This window comes from Papio anubis, chromosome 9, assembly GCF_008728515.1.
Source record: "Papio anubis isolate 15944 chromosome 9, Panubis1.0, whole genome shotgun sequence".
Lineage (NCBI taxonomy): Eukaryota > Metazoa > Chordata > Mammalia > Primates > Cercopithecidae > Papio > Papio anubis.
The window spans coordinates 94,442,977-94,463,464 of NC_044984.1; the positions used below are offsets into that span (position 1 = coordinate 94,442,977).

The 20,488-nt window shown below is 37.8% G+C and overlaps 1 protein-coding gene across 2 annotated transcripts in view; it reads right to left on the reverse strand.

The window, feature by feature from the left end:
* UHRF1BP1L (UHRF1 binding protein 1 like) overlaps nt 1-20,488 on the reverse strand; it is a 111,956-nt gene that overhangs the window by 19,258 nt on the left and 72,210 nt on the right. For both annotated transcript variants that reach the window (XM_003907010.5, XM_009181503.4), the window contains 4 exons: nt 17,579-17,720; nt 3,981-4,174; nt 1,820-3,324; nt 1,361-1,536 (listed from right to left, as the gene is read on the reverse strand). In XM_003907010.5, the coding sequence (XP_003907059.1) occupies nt 1,361-1,536; nt 1,820-3,324; nt 3,981-4,174; nt 17,579-17,720 (2,017 nt within the window). The remainder of the gene's footprint in view (nt 1-1,360; nt 1,537-1,819; nt 3,325-3,980; nt 4,175-17,578; nt 17,721-20,488) is intronic.

Sequence of the window (20,488 nt, forward strand, 5' to 3'; positions counted from 1 at the left end):
CAGGCTTCAGGTAGCTTCTCTTGACCTACAGAGGACTGCAAATTATAACCCTTACAATTTGATGAGGTTTGATCTTGGACTTCCCAGTCTCCAGAACACGTGAGAAATAAATTTCTGTTCTTTATAAATTACCCAGTCTGTGGTATTCTGTGATAGCGGAACAAAACAGACATTGCTTGGCAACAAATGGTAGCTACTATTATGGCACATTAGTAATACATATTATATTATAACTTATTACATACTTGTTATATTTATGTTACTAATTATCTAATCTAAGCTTTTCAACTAAATCAGTGCGCTTATTTCCTTTCAAACAGAAAGTAATTCAGGCCAGGCATGGCAGCTCATGCCTGTAATCCCAGTATTTTGGGACGCTGAGGTGCATGGATCATTCGAGGTCAGGAGTTTGAGACCAGCCTGGCCAACATGACGAAACCCCAACCCTAGAAAAAGTACAAAAATTAGCTGAGCATGGTGGTGCATGCCTGCAATCCCAACTACACGGGAGGCTGAGGCAGGAGAACTGCTTGAACCCGAAAGCAAAGAATGCAGTAAGCTGAGATCACAATACTGCACTCCAGCCTGGGCGACAGAGTGAAGCTCCATCTCAAGAAAAAAAAAAAAAAAAAAAAAGAAAAAACAAAGTAATTCATATTTGCCTCTGGTCTCCTATGTTTTTGTGTGTGCAGCAACTACTTTCTGACTATGGCCCATACTTCTAATTCCTGTTTACAAACTCAGTGCCTTAATGAAGGAGATGCAACAAACACCTTCTAATTCATTTCTAGCAGTCTTTACTAGGGCATTGGTTGTCTCTCAATAAAATGGGAAAATCACGTAGTTCCACCATATACTATCATATATGTGAAAGAATCCTAATTTTGTAAATCAGTAGAATTCACCATACAAATTAAGCCCATCTAATCAAATTTCCAAATATAGGAGTCTCTGTAATACAGGCTGGTAGCCTTGATATTGGCTGCTTTATGGTCTAAGTGACTGCATACATATAATTGCTGGATCTCAGCCATAGAGAGGCAGGAGTATCTGGTTAAAAGAAACAATGGAACAACCATTAGAGGAAAGTTAGGTACTCTTGCATAGTCCATGTATGTATAAATAAGTCTTTTTTGGGGGGCTATAATGAACAATTAGAATAAATCTAAAAATAACTAAGTATTATTAATAATTAACAATTACTGAATATAACTAAAAATATTCATTTGTTTTTAGTTATGCTCAACAACTTTAAAAAGCATGGGTACAGTTAACAATTATTGAATATAACTAAAAGCATCCCTTTTCTCCTAAGGTGTATGTATGTAATATGAATTCTTAAACCATATCATAACTTTACCTTTTTCCAAAAACATATGGCTGTCACTTCCATCACTTTCTAACAACTGTTCTTCCAATATCATGCTGTCAAGTGAAATGGTATCCAATGACATTTGTGAAGAGCTTCTTTTCATATTCTTATAAGAAACAGAGAGAGGAGCCAGGTTGGGTGGGCAACGTTCCTTAGGCTTTCCACTGTTAACAAAATAATTAGAAAGTTAGTAGATATAGAGAAAAGAATTCTATCTAAAAAAATACGTCTAAAAAAATTAAAATACGTATATAGCATCCATAGCTGAAATTATACTTAAATATATAAGCTCAAAGTGTTTTCATATTTTGAAACACCTACTCTTTCACATGTTAACAATGCCTTATTTTGTCATGAGCTTTCCTGCCTCAAAACAAAATACACTCACAGGCACACACACTCCACAAAATAAATTAATTTTTAAAAAGGCCAATAAAATGTTGTTACCTTAAAGATGACTGTGATTTAAGTGTTCTAACTGTGGGGGTCTCTTCTTTATTGATATCCAGGTTTTCAGAGAGTGAAGCTGCTTCCGGAAGCAAATCTTCGGCTTTAAAGATGGACTCTATGGTTTCATTTCCTTTACTAGTTAAACTGCTTGAAAGTATGTTTTGATTACCATCACTATCAAATGATAGCATATTTGAATCTTCTCTGTAGTTTAAGATACTACTTGAATCTGTATAAAATGAATCCTTTTTGTCACTTGTTTCTGATCCAATTTCTCCTGAGCCACTTTTGTAAACAAGTCCACTACTTTCATCTTCACTTATTTTCCCTAAATGTTTATCTGATAAATAGTCCATAAAAGAAATGCCTTTTTGCAGATTTGTATCACTAGCTGATTTAAAAAGCAAAGGATCTTTTAAAGGGACATGGCTAAGGTCAACACTCATAGATCTATTGTCTGACATATGATTAACAGTTACACTTCTAATTCTATTTATATCCCTACTAATTTGTTTTCTTTTTGAAGACAAAAAATCCCCATTTTCTGTAGGCAAATAATCAGGTACCACTGGGCTCACACTTTCAGAAACAGGAGACTTAAGAGTATTTGCTTGATCCACTGGATGGAGCAAAAGAGCCAGTTCTGCACTTCTAAGTAAAATTCCAATACAAATGGATGTCTGACTAGCAGGACTGCCAGTTACAGCTTCTACATCTTTCCTTAAGTTCTCTGAAAGAAGAATAAGTGACTCATGCAGCAAAAGCAGGAGCAGATACTGGTAGTGATTAATCTGCATACTGACATGTTTATGAACATGAACTAGGACATGAATATCTGCTTCTGACGAGGAAGAAGAAAATCTAAAAAATGTATCTGATGAAGAAGGCTTCTGACCACCATTTGCCAAGGGCTCAGACTCTGTACTATAATACTCCTTCAACAGTTTCTTCCGCTTCAATCGGCCAGCCAGATCACTAGATTCACTTTGTGATGTGTTTAGAGATACTTGATTACAACTCTGCGGCTCTTTTTGTGACTCTGCGTATCTTGTTGGTTGACAAATCCAAATGGAAAGAGGGAATGAGTCTACAAAACTTATTGGCCGTCCTTTTCCACTTTTCATCCCTTCATAATCTATCCAAAATTGAGAAAAGTACACAGCCCAAACATCCATGGCAGCAGAAGTTTTAAGAGTGTTTTTATTCAATTGGGGAGTAATATTTCCTTTATAAATTTCATGCATTTTCGTATCTTGTTCATGAGCATGCCTCTGGAAAATTGGATGTAGAAGATTAAAATTGTCGCAAGATTTGGGGAAGCTGGTATATGTTTTACTAAAAAAATCACAATCTTTAAAGTCTTGAAACAAAGCTTCTAGGTCAGAATGTCGACAGTTTGGACAGTGCCTTGTATTTGTGGCAATCATTTCAGAACTCTGAATAGAAATTGCATGTGGCTGATCTTGATGACATTCAGATTTCATTTCAGAAGGAATGACAAACTAGAAGAGAAGAAAAATTAATCTCATCCAACTGTCAAATCCATACATCTTAAAGATAAAAGAACATGGCCGGGTGCGGTGGCTCAAGCCTGTAATCCCAGCACTTTGGGAGGCCGAGGCGGGCGGATCACGAGGTCAGGAGATCGAGACTATCCTGGCTAACATGGTGAAACCCCGTCTCTACTAAAAATACAAAAAACTAGCCGGGCGTGGTGGCGGGCGCCTGTAGTCTCAGCTACTTGGGAGGCTGAGGCGGGAGAATGGCGTGAACCCGGGAGGCGGAGCTTGCAGTGAGCCGAGATCACGCCACTGCACTCCAGCCTGGGAGCACAGCGAGACTCCGTCTCAAAAAAAAAAAAAAAAAAAAAAAAAAAAAAAAAAAAGATAAAAGAACATGACTTAGCTCAGAAATTCTTTTTCTTGACCTTTCCCCCCAAAATACTACTTTCCTATTAAGACATAAAACACTAACTCTTCCCCTCAAATCTTATTAAATTGAGTAAAGGGGACTTACATGACCACTAAGAAGAGAATCTTTTAAAAAACAATAACACGAATTAATAATGAATGTAACATATATATATGCACAAAATAAATTGCAAAATAAAAAGAACAAAATTGAATTAAATCATTACTACTACTTGTTTGTACGATACCTTTAACATTAAGCCATCAACTCGAACATCAACATGCTCGTCAGATTTTGAGTTGTCATTCAACTTGTACACAGCCATGAACTGATTAAGACTCTGTTTTAAATCCAACAGAAATTGATTTAACCATAGAATGCTTCTTTCATCCACAGTAAACTGTAGTGCATTCAGCTGGCTATAGAGGTTGGGAGATGGAACTGTGGAGAAAAGATTTTTTTAAAAAAATTTTAATTGTATGTTTCTAAATCTTCCCTGAGAACAAAAAATACATGTTTAGTCAGTTTTATTCTTTCTTAAAACAAATTTGAGGTGTTATTTACAAAATCAAAGTGATACATGTGAATAACAAACACATTTAGATAGACAAAAAAAATTTCCCATGCCTAACTGAAAAAAAGTTTTAATATTTTAAAATATCTATAACATATAAATATACAAAACACATGAATATTTTGAATATATAAATTAATCTAAAACTAACTGCATAAAACAGGAAGCACTGTTTCAATTTCTTTCCTAAGGTTGTATTCACCAAGAACTTGTAAAAACATTACCTTCTTGATGAAGTATCACATCAAAGTGGTCCTCGATCATGTATTTCTGTAGACTTTACAACCTGAATCTTAATCTAAATCCTCTAAAATGAGAGAGCTAAGTCTAATGACCAATTTTTTATGCAAGTGCTATGCTAGCAGGTTCTCCTTGAAAGGAGGGACCACGCATAAATTTATTCCCCACTTTTAATCAAGGCCTGTAATAGTGCTTGGAGCAATGTGAAAACCAAGTATCTCCTCAACAATAAAATGAATTCACTCTTTTTCATAGCTCTCCCAAAATAAACTAATATTTACAATTAGAGGGTACATCGCTTCCTGAAATACACATATTTTTCTACCATACCAGTCATTTTGTTTTCAGAGCACCTTGATGAAGATCTTTTATTCTAAAAATTCAGACATATTTATTCCTACCAAAGCTAAAGTTATGCATATCTAGAGCATTTAGACTAAATTTAAGAAAAATAATCTAAGGTGTGAGACACCAGTGGAGAGGGAACACTGTAACAATGTCCTGAATATGGTTTACTTGCTTATGTTATTCATTTATTCATTCACTTTCCTTTAAGATCCACTAAATGTCAACTACATTGTCTGTCTTACCCTAAGCACAAAGAACACCAAAAGAAATAGGGCATGGTCCTTTTTCCTTAAAAGGTCATAGTTTATTACATGAGACAGATACAAACAGAGAAAAATTACAATTTAAGTCTATCAGAGACATGCAATTGTGAAGTGTAGGTGCTTGCCTTTGGGAATAGAAATAAATTGAGTGCTGCAGAGACTGCATCACACTCTGAAAGGAAAGGAAGGAGAGGGAATATCTCAACGTAGATTGATTGATGATGGCAGCCACAGAGTAGACTAGGGAGCAAATGCTGCCCAAGAGCTAGAGCACAGAAAGAAGCCTGAGAGCAGATGTGGGACTGAAAAACGAACCCAGGACACTAAGCACTAGAAAGATCTATATGCGGTTTCCAACAGAAGTCTACTTATAAAATAGATTACTATGTAGTTAATAATACTTAAAAGCAGCTTGTAGAAACATTGAATATTCTGATATCACTAAAGAAAAGAAGCAGGGTGCAAATTAAATATGTAAAAGAAATACATGCATTAAAAAACAAGACTAACAACGCTATATTTATTGCTATGGGTTGAACTGTGTCCCTCCAAAATGCATTTACTGAAGTTCTATCTCCCTGTAGCTCAGAATCTATTTGGAGCTAAAGCCTTTAAAGAGACAATTATGGTAAAATGAGTTCACTGGGTGGGCCCTAGTCCATTGTGACTCATATCCTTATAAAAGCAGAACAGGAGGGACACACACACATACACAGAGGGAAGACCATGTGAAAACATAGGTGGAAGATGACCATCTATAAGGAGAGCAGTCTCAGAAGAAACAATCCTGCTGAAGTCTTCATCTTGGACCTCTAGCCTCAGAACTGTGAGACAATAAATTTCTGTTAAGTCACCTAGTCTGTGGTGTTTGTTATAGCAGCCCTAACAAATGAATATACTTACATTTGAGTAGATGTCTCCAAAACGCAAGCTTACAAGCATTGTTTTTTTGGCTTTTTCTTCTTTATTGTTAAAATATAATGCATATGTTACTTTCACAATGGTAAAAGGAAAGTTAAGAGATTATAAAAGTTGGAACATTTAGTACTGTTCAAAATAGAGATAATGAGGAATGAAAATTAACTCATCTATATAAGGGTTCAACATACTATATTCTCTACTTTTGTTTATTTTTGAAAATTTCTCTAAGAAAAAATTAAATTAAAAAATAGTTAAACATAATCTAGAAATTCCACTACCAGGTATCTATGGGGGTCAAGTTTAACACGCAAGGAAGGAATTTTGTTAATTTTTTTCAGAAAAAAAAAAGTACAGATTATAGAATGAAATTATAATTCCTTTGGTACCTGCTAACAAAACTTGTATAAACAAGCCTAGATGGCTGGGAGTGTTGGCTCATGTCTGTAATCCCAGCGCTTTGGGAGGCCAAAGCGGGAGGATGGCTTGAACCCACGAGTTTGAGACTAGCCCAGGCAACAGAGTGAGATCTTGTACCTATAAAAAATTTAAAATTAGCTGGACATGATGGCTCATGCCTATAATCCTAGCTATTAGTGAGGCTAAGATGGGAAGATCACTCGAGTCCAGGAGTTTGAGGCAGCAGTGAACCATCATTGTGCCACAGTACTCCAGCCTAGGCACAGAGTGAGGCTGTCTCAAAAAAAAAGAAAAGAATATCTAAAAAAAAAAAAAAACCGCTTAGAAGTCATAAATACTGGAAACTACTCTTAACTCTGAAGAAAAATTACTTGTTTAGGGACAAGGTGGCAGGCAGGAGGCAGGACTAGTTTGCAGCTCCAACTTGTACGGACATAGCAGTGTGTGGAGGCTCACATAGTGAAGTTTTGCTCCAGAACGACTACAGGAATAAATCAGGAAAATTGAGAGGACCCATACACCCTCTGAAGGACACAGATTGCTCCGCAGGACCCGAGAGACAACCCAAATATTGGACTGGTACTCATGGCTAAGCCACAGATGGTTCACATCACAGGACTCTGCAGACAACCCCCAGTACCAGCCCACAGCCTGGTAGACTTGCTGGGTGTCTAGATCTAGAAGAGAGATAACAATCACTATAGCTTGGCTCTCAGAATCCACACCCATAGGAAAAAAGGGAGAATACCGGCCAGGTGCAGTAGCTCACGCCTGTAATCCCAGCACTTTGGGAGGCCAAGGCGGGCAGATCACCTGAGGTCAGGAGTTCAAGACCAGCCTGATCAACATAGAGAAACCCCGTCTCTACTAAAAATACAAAATTAGCCGGGTGTGGTGACGCACGCCTGTGATCCCCGCTACTCGGGAGGCTAAGGCGGGAGAATCACTTGAGCCCAGGAGGCGAAGATTGCGGTGAGCCTAGGTCATGCCATTGCACCAGAGCCTGGGCAACAAGAGTGAAACTCTGTCTCAAAAAAAAAAAAAAAAAGGGATAATGCCACTTCAAGGGAACATGTCATGGGACAAAAGAGTCTGAACAACAGCCTTCAGTCCCAGACACTACCTCTGAGAGAGCCTACCCAAATAAGAAAGAACCAGAAAAACAACTCTGTTAATATGATAACAGAAGGTTCTTTAACACCTCCAAAAAAATCACACTAGCTCACCAGCAATGGACCCAAACCAAGAAGAAATCCCTGATTTACCTGAGAAAGAATTCTAGGCTAATCAGGGAGGCACCAGAGAAAGGCGAAGCCCAGTGTAAGGAAATCCAAAAAATGATACAAGAAGTGAAAGAAATATTCAAGGAAATAGATAGCATAAATAAAAATCAATCAAAACTTTAGGAATAAACAGACACACTCATAGAAATGTAAAATGCTCTAGAAAGTCTCAGCAATAGAACTGAATAAGTAGAAGAAAGAAATTCAGAGCTCAAAGACAAGGTCTTTGAATTAACCCAGTCCAACAAAGACAAAGAAAAAAAGAATAAGAAAATATTAACAAAGTTTCCAAGATGTCTGGGATTTTATGTTAAATGACCAAACCTAAGAATAATTGGTGTTCCTAAGTAGGAAGAGAAATCTAAAAGTTTGGAAAACATACTTGGGGGAATAATTGAGGAAAACTTCCCTGACCTTGCTACAGACTTAGACATCCAAATACAAGAAGCACAAAGAACACCTGGGAAATTCATCGCGAAAGATGATTGCCTAGGCTCACTGTCATCGGGTTATCTAAAGTTAAGACAAAGGAAAGAATCTTAAGAGCTGTGGGACAGAAGCACCAGGTAACCTATAAAGGAAAATCTATCAGATTAACAGCAGATTTCTCAGCAAAAAATCTAGAAGCTAGAAGGGATTCTGGCCCTATCTTCAGCTTCCTCAAACAAAACAATTATCAGTCAAGAATTTTATATCTAGTGAAACTAAGCTTCACATACGAAGTAAAAATACAGTGTTTTTCAGACAAACAAATGCTGAGAGAATTCGCCACTAGCAAGTCACCACTACCAGAACTAAGAACTGCTCAAAGGAGCTCCAAATCTTGAAACAAATCCTGGAAACACAACAGAATCTCTTTAAAGCATAAATCTCAGAGGATCTATAAAACAAAAATACAATTTAAAAAAAAAAGGCATACAGGCAACAAACAGCATGATGAATAATGGAATGGTACCTCATGTCTCAATACTAACACTAAATGTAAATGGCCTAAATGTTCCACTTAAAAGATACAGAACTGCAGAATAGATAAGAATTCACCTGTTGTGGGAAGTCAGGGACCCCGAACGGAGGTACCGGCTGGAGCCACAGCAGAGGAACATAAATTGTGAAGATTTCATGGACATTTATCACTTCCCTAATAACACTCTTATAGCCTGTCTTACTTTAATCTCTTAATCCTGTTATCTTCATAGTAAGCTGAGGATATATGTCACCTCAGGTCCACTGTGATGAATGTATTAACTGTATAAATTGATTGTAAAATGTGTGTTTGAACAATACAAAATCAGTGCACCTTGAAAAAAACCAGAATAACAGTGATTTTCAAGGAAAAAGGGAAGACAACCATAAGGTCTGACTGCCTGCAGGGTTGGGCAGAATACAGCTATATTTTTCTTCTTGCAGAGAGCCTATAAACAGACGTGCAAGTAGGGAAGATATCACTAAATTCTTTTCCTAGCAAGGAATATTAATAATTAAGACCCTGGGAAAGGAATTGCATTCCTGGGGGAAGGTCTATAAACGGCTGCCCTGGGAGTGTCTGTCTTATGCAGTTGAGATAACAACTGAAACACACCCTGGTCTCCTGCAGTGCCCTCAGGCTTATTAGGGTGGGGAAAAAACTGCTCCCTGGTAAATTTGAGGTCAGATCAGTTCTCTGCTCTTGAACCCTGTTTTCTGTTGTTTAAGATGTTTATCAAGACAATGCATGCACAGCTGAACATAGACCCTTATCAGGAGTTTTTTATTTTGACCTTTGCCTTGTGATCTTTGCTTTGCTCTTTGCCTTGTGATCTTTATTGGCCTCAGAAGCATGTGATCTTTGTTCTCCTTTCTGCCTTTTGAAGCATGTGATCTTTGTGACCTACTCCCTGTTCGTACACCCCCTCCCCTTTTGAAGTCCTTAATAAAAACCTGCTGGTTTTGTGGCTCAGGTGGGCATCACGGTCCTACTGCTATGTGACGTCACCCTGGCAGTCCAGCTGTAAAATTCCTCTCTTTGTACTCTTTCTCTTTATTTCTCAGATCGGCCAACACTTAGGGTAAATAGAAAGAACATACATTGAAATTTTGGGGGTAGATTCCCCCGATATTCACCAACCATCTGCTGCCTTCAAGAGACTCACCTAACAAATAAGGACTCACACAAACTTAAGGTAAAGGGGTGGAAAAAGACATTTCATGCAAATGGACATCAAAAGCAAGCAGGAGTAGCTATTCTTATAACAGACAAACCTTAAAGCAACAGCAGTTAAAAAAGACAAAGAGGGACATTATACAACGATAAAAGGCCTTGTCCAACAGGACACTATCACAATCCTAACATATATGCATCTAACACTGGAATTCCCAAATTTACAAAACAATTACTAATAGGCCTAAGAAATGAGATAGATGGCAACACAATAATAGTGGGGGATTTCAATACTCAACTGACAGCACTAGACAGGTCATCAAGACAGAAAGTCAACAAAGAAACAATGGATTTCAACTATACTCTGACCGGGCACGGTGGCTCATGCCTGTAATCCCAGCACTTTGGGAGGCTGAGGCAGGCGGATCATGAGGTCAGGAAATCGAGACCATCCTGGCTAACACAGTGAAACCCCATCTCTACATAAAAAAAAAATACAAAAACTTAGCCAGGCATAGTGGCGGGTGCCTGTAGTCCCAGCTACTCTGGAGGCTGAGGCAGGAGAATGGCGTGAACTCGGGAGGCAGAGTTTGCAGTGAGCCGAGATCATGCCACTGCACTCCAGCCTGGGCAACAAAGCAAGACTCCATCTCAAAAACAAAACAAAACAAAACAAAACAAAACAAAACAAAACAAAACAAAACAAAACTAAACTATACTCTGGAACAAATGGACTTAACAGATATTTACAGAACATTCCATCCAACAACTGCAGAATATACATTCTATTCAACAGACTTTCGCCAAGAGATAGGCCATATGATAGGCCACAAAAAGAGCCTCAATAAATTTAAGAAAGTTGAAATTATATCAAGCACTCTCTCAGATCACAATGGAATAAAAGTGGAAATCTACTTCAAAGGAACCTTCAAAACCATGCAAATACCTGGAAATTAAATAACCTGCTCCTGAATGATCACTGGGTCAAAAATGAAATCAAGATGGAAATTTAAAAATTCTTAGAATTGAACAATAGTGACACAACCTATCAAAACCTTTGGGACACAGCAAAGGTGGCGCTGAGAGGAAAGTTTATAGTTCTAAATGCCTACATTAAAAAGTCTGAAACAGCATAAACAGATAATCTAAGGTCACACCTTAAGGAACTAGAGAAACAAGAACAAACCAAACCCAAACCCAGCAGAAGAAAGGCAATGACCAAGATCAGAGCAGAACTAAATGAAATTGAAGCAAACAAAAACAATACAAAAGACAAATTAAACAAAAAGCTGGTTCTTTGAAAAGATAAATAAAATTGATAGACCACTGGCAAGATTAACCAAGAAGAGAGAAAATCCAAATAAGCTCAGTAAGAAACAAAATGGGAGATATTACAACTGACACCACAGAAATACAAAAGGTCATTCAACACAACTATGAACACCTTTACATGCACATACTAGGAAACCTAGAAGAGATGGAAGAATTCCTGGAAAAATACAACCCTCCTAGCTTATATCAGGGAGAATTAGATAGTCTGAACAGACCAATAACAAGCAGCCAAACTGAAATAATTTAAAAATTACCAACAAAAAAAAGTCCAGGACCAGATGGATTTACAGTAGAATTCTACCAGACATTCAAAGAATTGGTACCAATCCTACTGACACTATTCCACAAAGATAGAGAAAGAGGGAACCCTCCCTAAATCATTCTATGAAGCCAGTATTGCCCTAATACCAAAACCAGGAAAGGGCATAACCAAAAAAGAAAGCAGACCAATATGCTTGATGAACATTGATGCTAAAATCCTTAACAAAATACTAGCTTACCGAATCCAACAATATATCAAAAAGATAATCCACCATGATCAAGTGGGTTTCATACCAGGGATGCATACCAGAGATGGTTTAACATACGCAAGTCAATAAATGTGATACACCAAAGAAACAGTATTAAAAACAAAAATCACATGATCATTTCTATAGATGCAGAAAAAGCATTCGACAAAATCCAGCAACACTTTATGATTAAAACTCTCAGTAAAAACAGCATACATGGGACATACCTCAACATAATAAAAGCCATCTCTGACAAACGCACAGCCAACGTAATACTAAATGGGGAAAAGTTGAAAGCATTCCCTCTGAGAACTGGAACAAGACAAGGATGCCCACTCTCACCACTCCTCTTCAACACAGTACTAGAAGTCCTGGGCAGACCAATCAGACAAGAGAAGGAAATAAAGGGCATCCAAATAGGTAAAGAGGAAGTCAAACTGTCACTATTTGCTGATGATATGATTATTTACCTAAAAAACCCTACTAAAGACTCCTCCAGAAAGTTCCTAGAACTGATAAAAGAATTCAGCAAAGTTTCCAGATACAAAATTAATGTACACAAATCAGTAGCTCTTCTATACACCAACAATGATTAAGCTGAGAATCAAATCAAGAACTCAACCCCTTTACAACAGCGAAAAAAAAAATAATAATAAAATTAAAAAATAGTTAGGAATATACCTAACCAAGGAGGTGAAAGACCTCTACAAGGAAAACTGCAAAACACTGCTGAAAGAAATCATAGATGACACAAACACATGGAAACACATCCCATGCTCATGGATGGGTGGAATCAATATTGGGAAAATGGCCATACTGCCAAAAGCAATCTACAAATTCAATGCAATTCCCATCCAAATACCACCATCATTCTTCATAGAACTGGAAAAAACAATTCAAAAATTCATATGGGGCCAAAAAAGAGCCCACAGGGCCAAAGCAAGACTAAGAAAAAAGAACAAAACTGGAGGCATCATATTACCTGATTTCAAACTATACTATAAGGCCATAGTCACCAGAACAGCATGGTACTGGTATAAAAATAGGCACATAGAACAATGGAACAGAATAGAGAATCCAGAAGTAAACCCAAATACTTACAGCTAACTGTTCTTCAACAAGGCAAATAAAAACATAAAGTGGGGAAAGGCCACACTTTTCAACAAATGGTGCTGGGATAATTGGTTAGCCATATGTGGGAGAATGAAACTGGATCCTCATCTCTCACTTTATACAAAAATCAACTCAAGATGGATTAAGGACTTAAATCTAAGCCCTGAAACTATAAAAATTCTAGAAGACAACATTGGAAACACTCTTCTACACATTGGCTTACACAAGGATTTCATGACCAAGAACCTAAAAGGAAATGTAATAAAAAAACAAAGATAAATTGCTGAGACTTAATTAAAGAGCTCTGCACAGCAAAAGGAACAGTTAGTAGAGTAAACAGACAACCCACAAAGTGGGAAAAACTCTACACGATCCATATACATCTGACAATGGACTAATAACCAGAAGCTACAATGAACTCAAATCAACAAGAAAAAAACAAACAATCCCACCAAAAAGGGATTGATGGCTGAGACAATGAGTATATAGTTCTCAAAAGAACATATATAAGTGGCCAACAAACAGAAAAAAAAAATGCTCAACATCACTAATGATCAGGGAAATTCAAATCAAAACCACGATGTGATACCACCATTCTCACTGCAAGAAAAGCCATAATCAAAAAATAGTAGATGTTGGCACTGATGTGGTGAACAGAGAATACTTCTACACTGCTGGTGGGAATATAAACTAGTACAACCACTATGGAAAACAGTGTGGAGATTCCTTAAAGAGCTAAAAGTAGGCAGAGCGTGGTGGCTCATGTCTGTCATCTCAGCACTTTAGGAGGCCGAGGCAGGCGATCACAAGATCAGGAGTTCAAAACCAGCCTGGCCAACACGGTGAAACCCCATCTCTAAAAATACAAAAATTAGCTGGGTGCAGTGGCGCTACTCAGGAGGCTGAGGGAAAATTGCTTGAACCCGGGAAGTAGAGGTTGCAGTGAGCCCAGATCACGCCGCTGCACTCCAGCCTGGGTGACAGAATAAGACTCCATCTCAAAAAAAAAAAAAGGCACTAAAAGTAAGACTACCATTTGATCCAGCAATCCCACTACTGGGTATCTGCCCAGAGGAAAAGAAGTCATTGTATGAAAAAGATACTTGCACACACGTTTATAGCAGCAAAATTCACAATTACAAAACGTGGAACCAACCCAAATGCCCAGCAATCAATGAGTGGATAAAGAAACTGCAGGGGGTGGGTGGGTGTGTGTGTATATAACAGAATACTACTCAGCCATATAAAGGAATGAATTAATGGCATTTGCATCAACCTGGATGAGACTGGAGACTATTAGCCTAAATAGTAACTACTTTTAGTAGTTACTCAGAAATGAGTAACTCAGGAATGAAAAGCCAAACATCATATGTTCTTCCTCATAACTGGAAGCTAAGCTATGAGGATGCAAAAGCATAAGAATGATACAATGGACTTTGAGGACTTGGGGGAAGGGGTGGGAAGGGGATGAGGGATAAAAGACTACAAACAAGGTATACTGCTCTGGTGATGGGTGCAGCAAAATCTTACAAATCACCACTAAACAACTTATTCATGTAACAAAACACCACTTGTTCCCCAATAACTTATGGAAATAAAAAAATTTTTTTTTTTTTTTTTTTTTTTGAGACGGAGTCTCGCTCTGCTGCCCAGGCTGGAGTGCAGTGGCCGGATCTCAGCTCACTGCAAGCTCCGCCTCCCGGTTCACGCCATTCTCCTGCCTCAGCCTCCCAAGTAGTTGGGACTACAGGCGCCCGCCACCGCGCCCAGCTAGTTTTTTGTATTTTTTAGTAGAGACGGGGTTTCACCGGGTTAGCCAGGATGGTCTCGATCTCCTGACCTCGTGATCCGCCCGTCTCGGCCTCCCAAACTGCTGGGATTACAGGCTTGAGCCACTGCGCCCGGCCAAAAAATTTTTTTAATAAAAATAATATAGAATAAAATTTTTAAAAATTACTTGTTCAATGACATTTTATTTAAGAAAAACAATTATGCGGGCATGGCTGGAATACTATGATTATGCAATAACAGACAATGGCCGTGGTGAATACAGGGGCAAAGGGGAGCAGTGTAATACAGTGGGGAAAAAACAATGAATTCAGATTTACAAGACAATGCCTGAGTTTCAACTGTGCCATTTTATTCCCTATAAGATGCTGAGCAGATGTCTTCCTTCACCTATCTGAGTTTTCTCATCTGCTTAGGAAGGCAGCTGAGAGAAACAAATGAGAAATACACACAGATAAACAAAAACCCACAAAAGATTCTTGAAACATGAAGATAGGATTAGATGCCAGAAAGCTTTTTAATTTTTTAAAATTTATTTATTTATTTGAGACAGAGTTTCGCTTTTGTTGCCCAGCCTGGAGTATAATGGCGTGATCCCAGCTCACCGCATCCTCCACCTCCCTGGTTCAAGCGATTTTCCTGCCTCAGCCCCCCAAGTAGCTGAGATTACAGGCATGTGCCACCATACCCGGCTAACTTGGTATTTTTAGTAGATGGGGTTTCACCAGGTTGGTCAGGCTGATCTTGAACTCCTGACCTCAGGTGATCCACCTGCCTCAGCCTCCCAAAGTGCTGGGATTACAGGCATGAGCCACTGCACCTGGCCAATGCCAGAATTTTCACCCAAACGAGGAATAAAGCAATAAAATAGATATCTTTGTAATTCCCAGGATGCCATCTTTTAATTTAGCAACAAAGGCAAAATCTATGGTATGAGGATCAGAAGTTCCTTTTGAAACTAAAAACATACATTAATAGGGTGCGTGCAGTGGCTCATGCCTGTAATCCCAGTACTTTTGGAAGCCAAGGAGGTCAGATCACTTGAGGTCTAGAGCTCAAGACAAGCTTGGCCAACAAGGAGAAAAGAAATCTCGCCTCTACTAAAAAAAAATTACAAAAATCAGCCAGATGTGGTAGTGCATGCCTGTAGTCCCAGCTACTCAGGAGGCTGAGGCAGGAGAATTGCTTGAACCCGGTAGGTGGAGGTTGCAGTGAGCTGAGATCGCACCACTGCACTCCAGCATGGGCAACAGAGCAAGAATCTGTCTCAGAAAAAAATATATATATATATATATAAATAAATCAATATTAAACAAATGGGCAAGTAGGTCTAAGTATTTTGGGAGTTCTACTTTTAAAGAAAGGACATAAAACTTGTTACGTCTCTGATAACAAAACCTATTTCACCTAAATACTTTCAACTATGATTTTCACCTAACACAATGAAAAAGTTATCACATAAAAGAGGGCAACATTTAGTTTAAGAATTCCGAGATGGGCCAGGTGCAGGGGCTTACATCTGTAATCCCAGCACTTTGGGAGGCTGAGGTGGGCAGACCACTTGAGGCCAGGAGTTAGAGACCAGCCTGGCCAACATGACAAAACCCTATCTCTACCAAAAACACAAAAATTAGCTGGGAGTGTTGGCACGCACGTGTAGTCCCAGCTACTTGGAAGCCTGAGGCACAAGGACCATTTGGGCCCGGGAGGGCAGAGGTTCCAGTGACCCGAGATCATGCCACTGCACTCCAGCCTGGGCAACAGAGCAAGACGCTGTCTCCAAAAAAAAGAATTCCTAGATGAACTGAGACAATAGCAGAGAGTTTTAATATTCAAAGAATACAAATATACAATCAATTTAATGTTAGGAAGCTAAAATGTACAATCATTTTAATGTTAGAAAGCCAAAGAAGCTTCTAAAAATAAAAACTCATGTAATTCAATATTTCTGAAAACTGTAAATGCCAAAAGTTGCCCAAAGTATACATGTGGGCATTTTAAAACAGTCAAAAAAAAAAAAAAAAAAATCTCTACAGCTAAAAGGACTTCAGTTACTTCTTCAATAATATATAAATGAAGCTATATAGCTGAAATATAAATGGAGTTTTACAAATGACTTTATTCTACAAATAACCTAACTTTCATTGATTCTTTAATTTAACAAATAGCTATTAAGCACAAAGTAAGTTGAATATCTGGAATAAAATGAATCATAAATACCAGATGTGCTGGACATGGTGGCTCACGCCTGTAATTCCAGCACTTTGGGAGTCCAAGGTGGACAGATTACTTGAGGTCAGGAGTTCAAGACCAGCCTGGCCAACATGGTGAAACTCTGTCTCTAGTAAAAACACAGAAAAAATTAGCTGGGCCTGGTGCTGCATGCCTGTAATCCCAGCTACTCAGGAGGCTGAGGCACGAGAATTGCTTGAACCCGGGAGGCCAAGGCTGCAGTGAGCCAAGATTGTGCCACTGCACTCCAGCTTGAGCGACAGAGCAAGACTCCATATCGGGGAAAAAGAAAAAAAAGAAAAAACCTCATGATTCCTGCCATCAAGGATTCTACAAGCTAGGGAGGGAAAAGGATACATGAACAAACAATAACAACATCTAAAACTGTTAGACTAGACTTATGTACGATACACAATAAGAATAAAGAACAATAGGGGCTGGGCATAGTGGCTCACACCTGCAATCCCAATACTTTGGGAGGCCAAGGCAGGAGTATGGTTTGAGCCCAGGAGTTTGAGACCAGCCTGGGTAACATAGTGAGATGCTCTCTCTCAAAAAAGGAATAATATAATAAATAAGGAACAATAACAGTTTTATTTATTTTTCATATTTATAAAACTCAAAAATATTAACAAGAAAAAAACATCTTCTCAAATAATGGACAAATAATAATAAAAAACTCTCTTACTTGGAAAATCCTTTCCATCTGGATAGTAATATTCTGTGAATTCTATATAGACAGCTGACATTTCTTGTGGAAGATATAGGGATTTTTTATTGCAGCAAATCATGCTTTTGGGGGAAGAACGACATTGTTCCGCTGTAGAGACCTGAAAAGATAAGTAAGTTTACTGAAATCACACTCAATAAAAACCTTTCCAAATAATTTATGCAACCCAGACAGTACTTTTAAAACTACTTACAAAACTTTGCTAACGGTTAATTTCCAGTGTAAACTTTATTATATATTTAACTTCACATGGAATTATTTTTAAACACCCATCAACTATTCAGAAAACTCTATAATCTTTTTGGATCCTTATCAATCACAAAATCAACATTGTACAATATTCCTTATAAACTTATTGTTGTGAGCCTTAAAACAACAGATAGAAAAATAATGATAATGATATTCTATCAGATAATATAGATAAGTAAATGGCAGTCAGGACATAGATCCAAGTCCTCAAATCCAGAATGCTTCCCTGTATGCTGTTTAAAATAATTCTTTACCATAATTTCTCCATTACCATGAAAAATAATAGAGTTATATATAGTTTCAGCTTGAGATAATAAAAATTATGGCGACGAATAATGGTACTGGTTACACAATGTGAATGTACTTAACGCCAATTATTATAAAACATATAGATATAGACATAGCCTTTTTTTTTTTTTTTTTTGGTAAAGATGGGGTTTCACCATGTTGGCCAGGCTGGTCTCAAACTCCTGACCTCAAGCAATCCACCCACCTCAGTCTCCCAAAGTGCTGGGATTACAGCAGTGAGCCACTGCACCTGGCCAATATCATTAGGTTGGTGCAAAAGTAATTGCAGTTTTGCCATTACTTTCAATGGCAAATACCTAAATGTGTGTGTGTGTGTATAAAATTATTATTGTAAATTCAGTTATACCTTACCACAATAAAAAATTAATTTAAAAATAATAGCTATAAACACTTCTGTCAAATAGTTTGATCGCTCAAATTCATTTTCCAAAAAGACTATGTTTTATACACAAATCAATAAATGTGATTCACCACAAACAGAACTAAAAACAAAAACCATACGATTATCTCAACAGGCAAAGAAAATGCTTTTGATAAAATCCAACGTCCCTTCACAATAAAAACCCTCAACTATGAATCAAAGAAACATATCTCAAAACAGTAAGAGTAATCTATGACAAACTCACAGCTAACATCATTCTGAAGGGGCAAAAGCTGAAAGCATTTCCCTTAAGGAATGGAACAAGACAAGGATGCCCCCTCTCACCACCCCTATTCAAAATAGTACTGGAAGTTCTAGCTAGAGTAATTAGGCAAGAGAAAGAAAGAAAAGGCATCCAAATACGAAGAGAAGTCAAATTATCTCTCTTTACTGACAATATGATTCTGTACCTAGAAAATGCTAAACTCCATGAAGACTCCCAGGACTGATAAGCAACTTCAATAAAGCTTCAGGACACAAAATCAATGTAAGTATTTACACATGCCAATAACATTCAAGCTGAAAGCCAAACAACAACAACAACAACAAAAATCCTAGGAATATATCTAACCAAAAGGTAAAAGATCTCTACAAGAACTGGCCAGGCATGATGACTCACACCTGTAATCCCAGCACTGTAAGAGGCTGAGGCTGGCAGACTACTTGAGGCCAGGAGTTCAAGACCAGCCTTGCCAACATGGCGAAACCCCATCTCTACCCAAAATACTAAAATCAGCTGGGCATGGTGGCACACGCCTGTAATGCCAGCTACTAGGGAGGCTGAGGCATAAAAATCACTTGAACTCGGGAGACGGAGGTTGTAGTGAGCTGAGATTGTACCACTGTATTCCAGCCTAGGCAACAGAAGAAGACTCTGCTTCAAAAAAAAAAAAGACCATACTGCTAAAAACAATCTACAGATTCAATGTCATTCCTATCAAACTACAAACATACTGCTGAAAACAATCTACAGATTCAATGTCATTCCTATCAAACTACAAACATCATTTTGTACAAAATTAGAAAAAAAATTTAAAATATTAAAAATTCATATGGAAGCCAAAAAAGAGCCTGAACAGCCAAAGCAACTCTAAGAAAAAAGAACAAACCTGGAGACATTACATTAACTATACTATAAGGAACCAAAATGGCATGGTACTGATACAAAAACAGAGACACAGATCAATGGAACAGAATAGAGAACCCAGAAATAAAACTGCACACCTATAACTATCTGATCTTTGACAAATTGGACAATAATAAGCAATGGGGAAAGGACACCCTATTCAATGAATGGTGCTGGGATGACTGGCTACTCATATTTAGAAGAATGAAACTGGACCCCTACACCTTCTACTATATACAAAAATTAACTCAAGATAGATCAAATATTTAAATATAAGAGGTCAAACTATAAAAGTCCTAGAAGAAAAGCTAGGAAATACCATTCTGGACACAGGCTTTAGCAAAGAATTTATGGCTAAGACCTCAATGGCGATCACAACAAAAACAAAAATAGTCAAGTGAGACCTCATTAGAGAGCTTCTATACAGCAAAATAAACTATCAACAGAGTCAACAGACATCCTACAGAATGGGAGAAAATATTCACAAATTATTCATCTGACAAAGGTTTAATATCCAGAATCTATAAGGAACTTGAACAAAAGTCAACAAGCAAAAACCAAACACCATTAAAAAGTGGGCAAAGGACATGAACACACACTTCTGAAAAGACATATGTACAATCAACAAGCATACGAAACAATGCTCAACATACCAATCATCACTAATCATCAGACAAATGTAAATCAAAACCACAGTGAGATACCATCTCAGATACATCAGCCAGAATACCTATTATTAAAAAGTCAAAATACAGATGCTGGT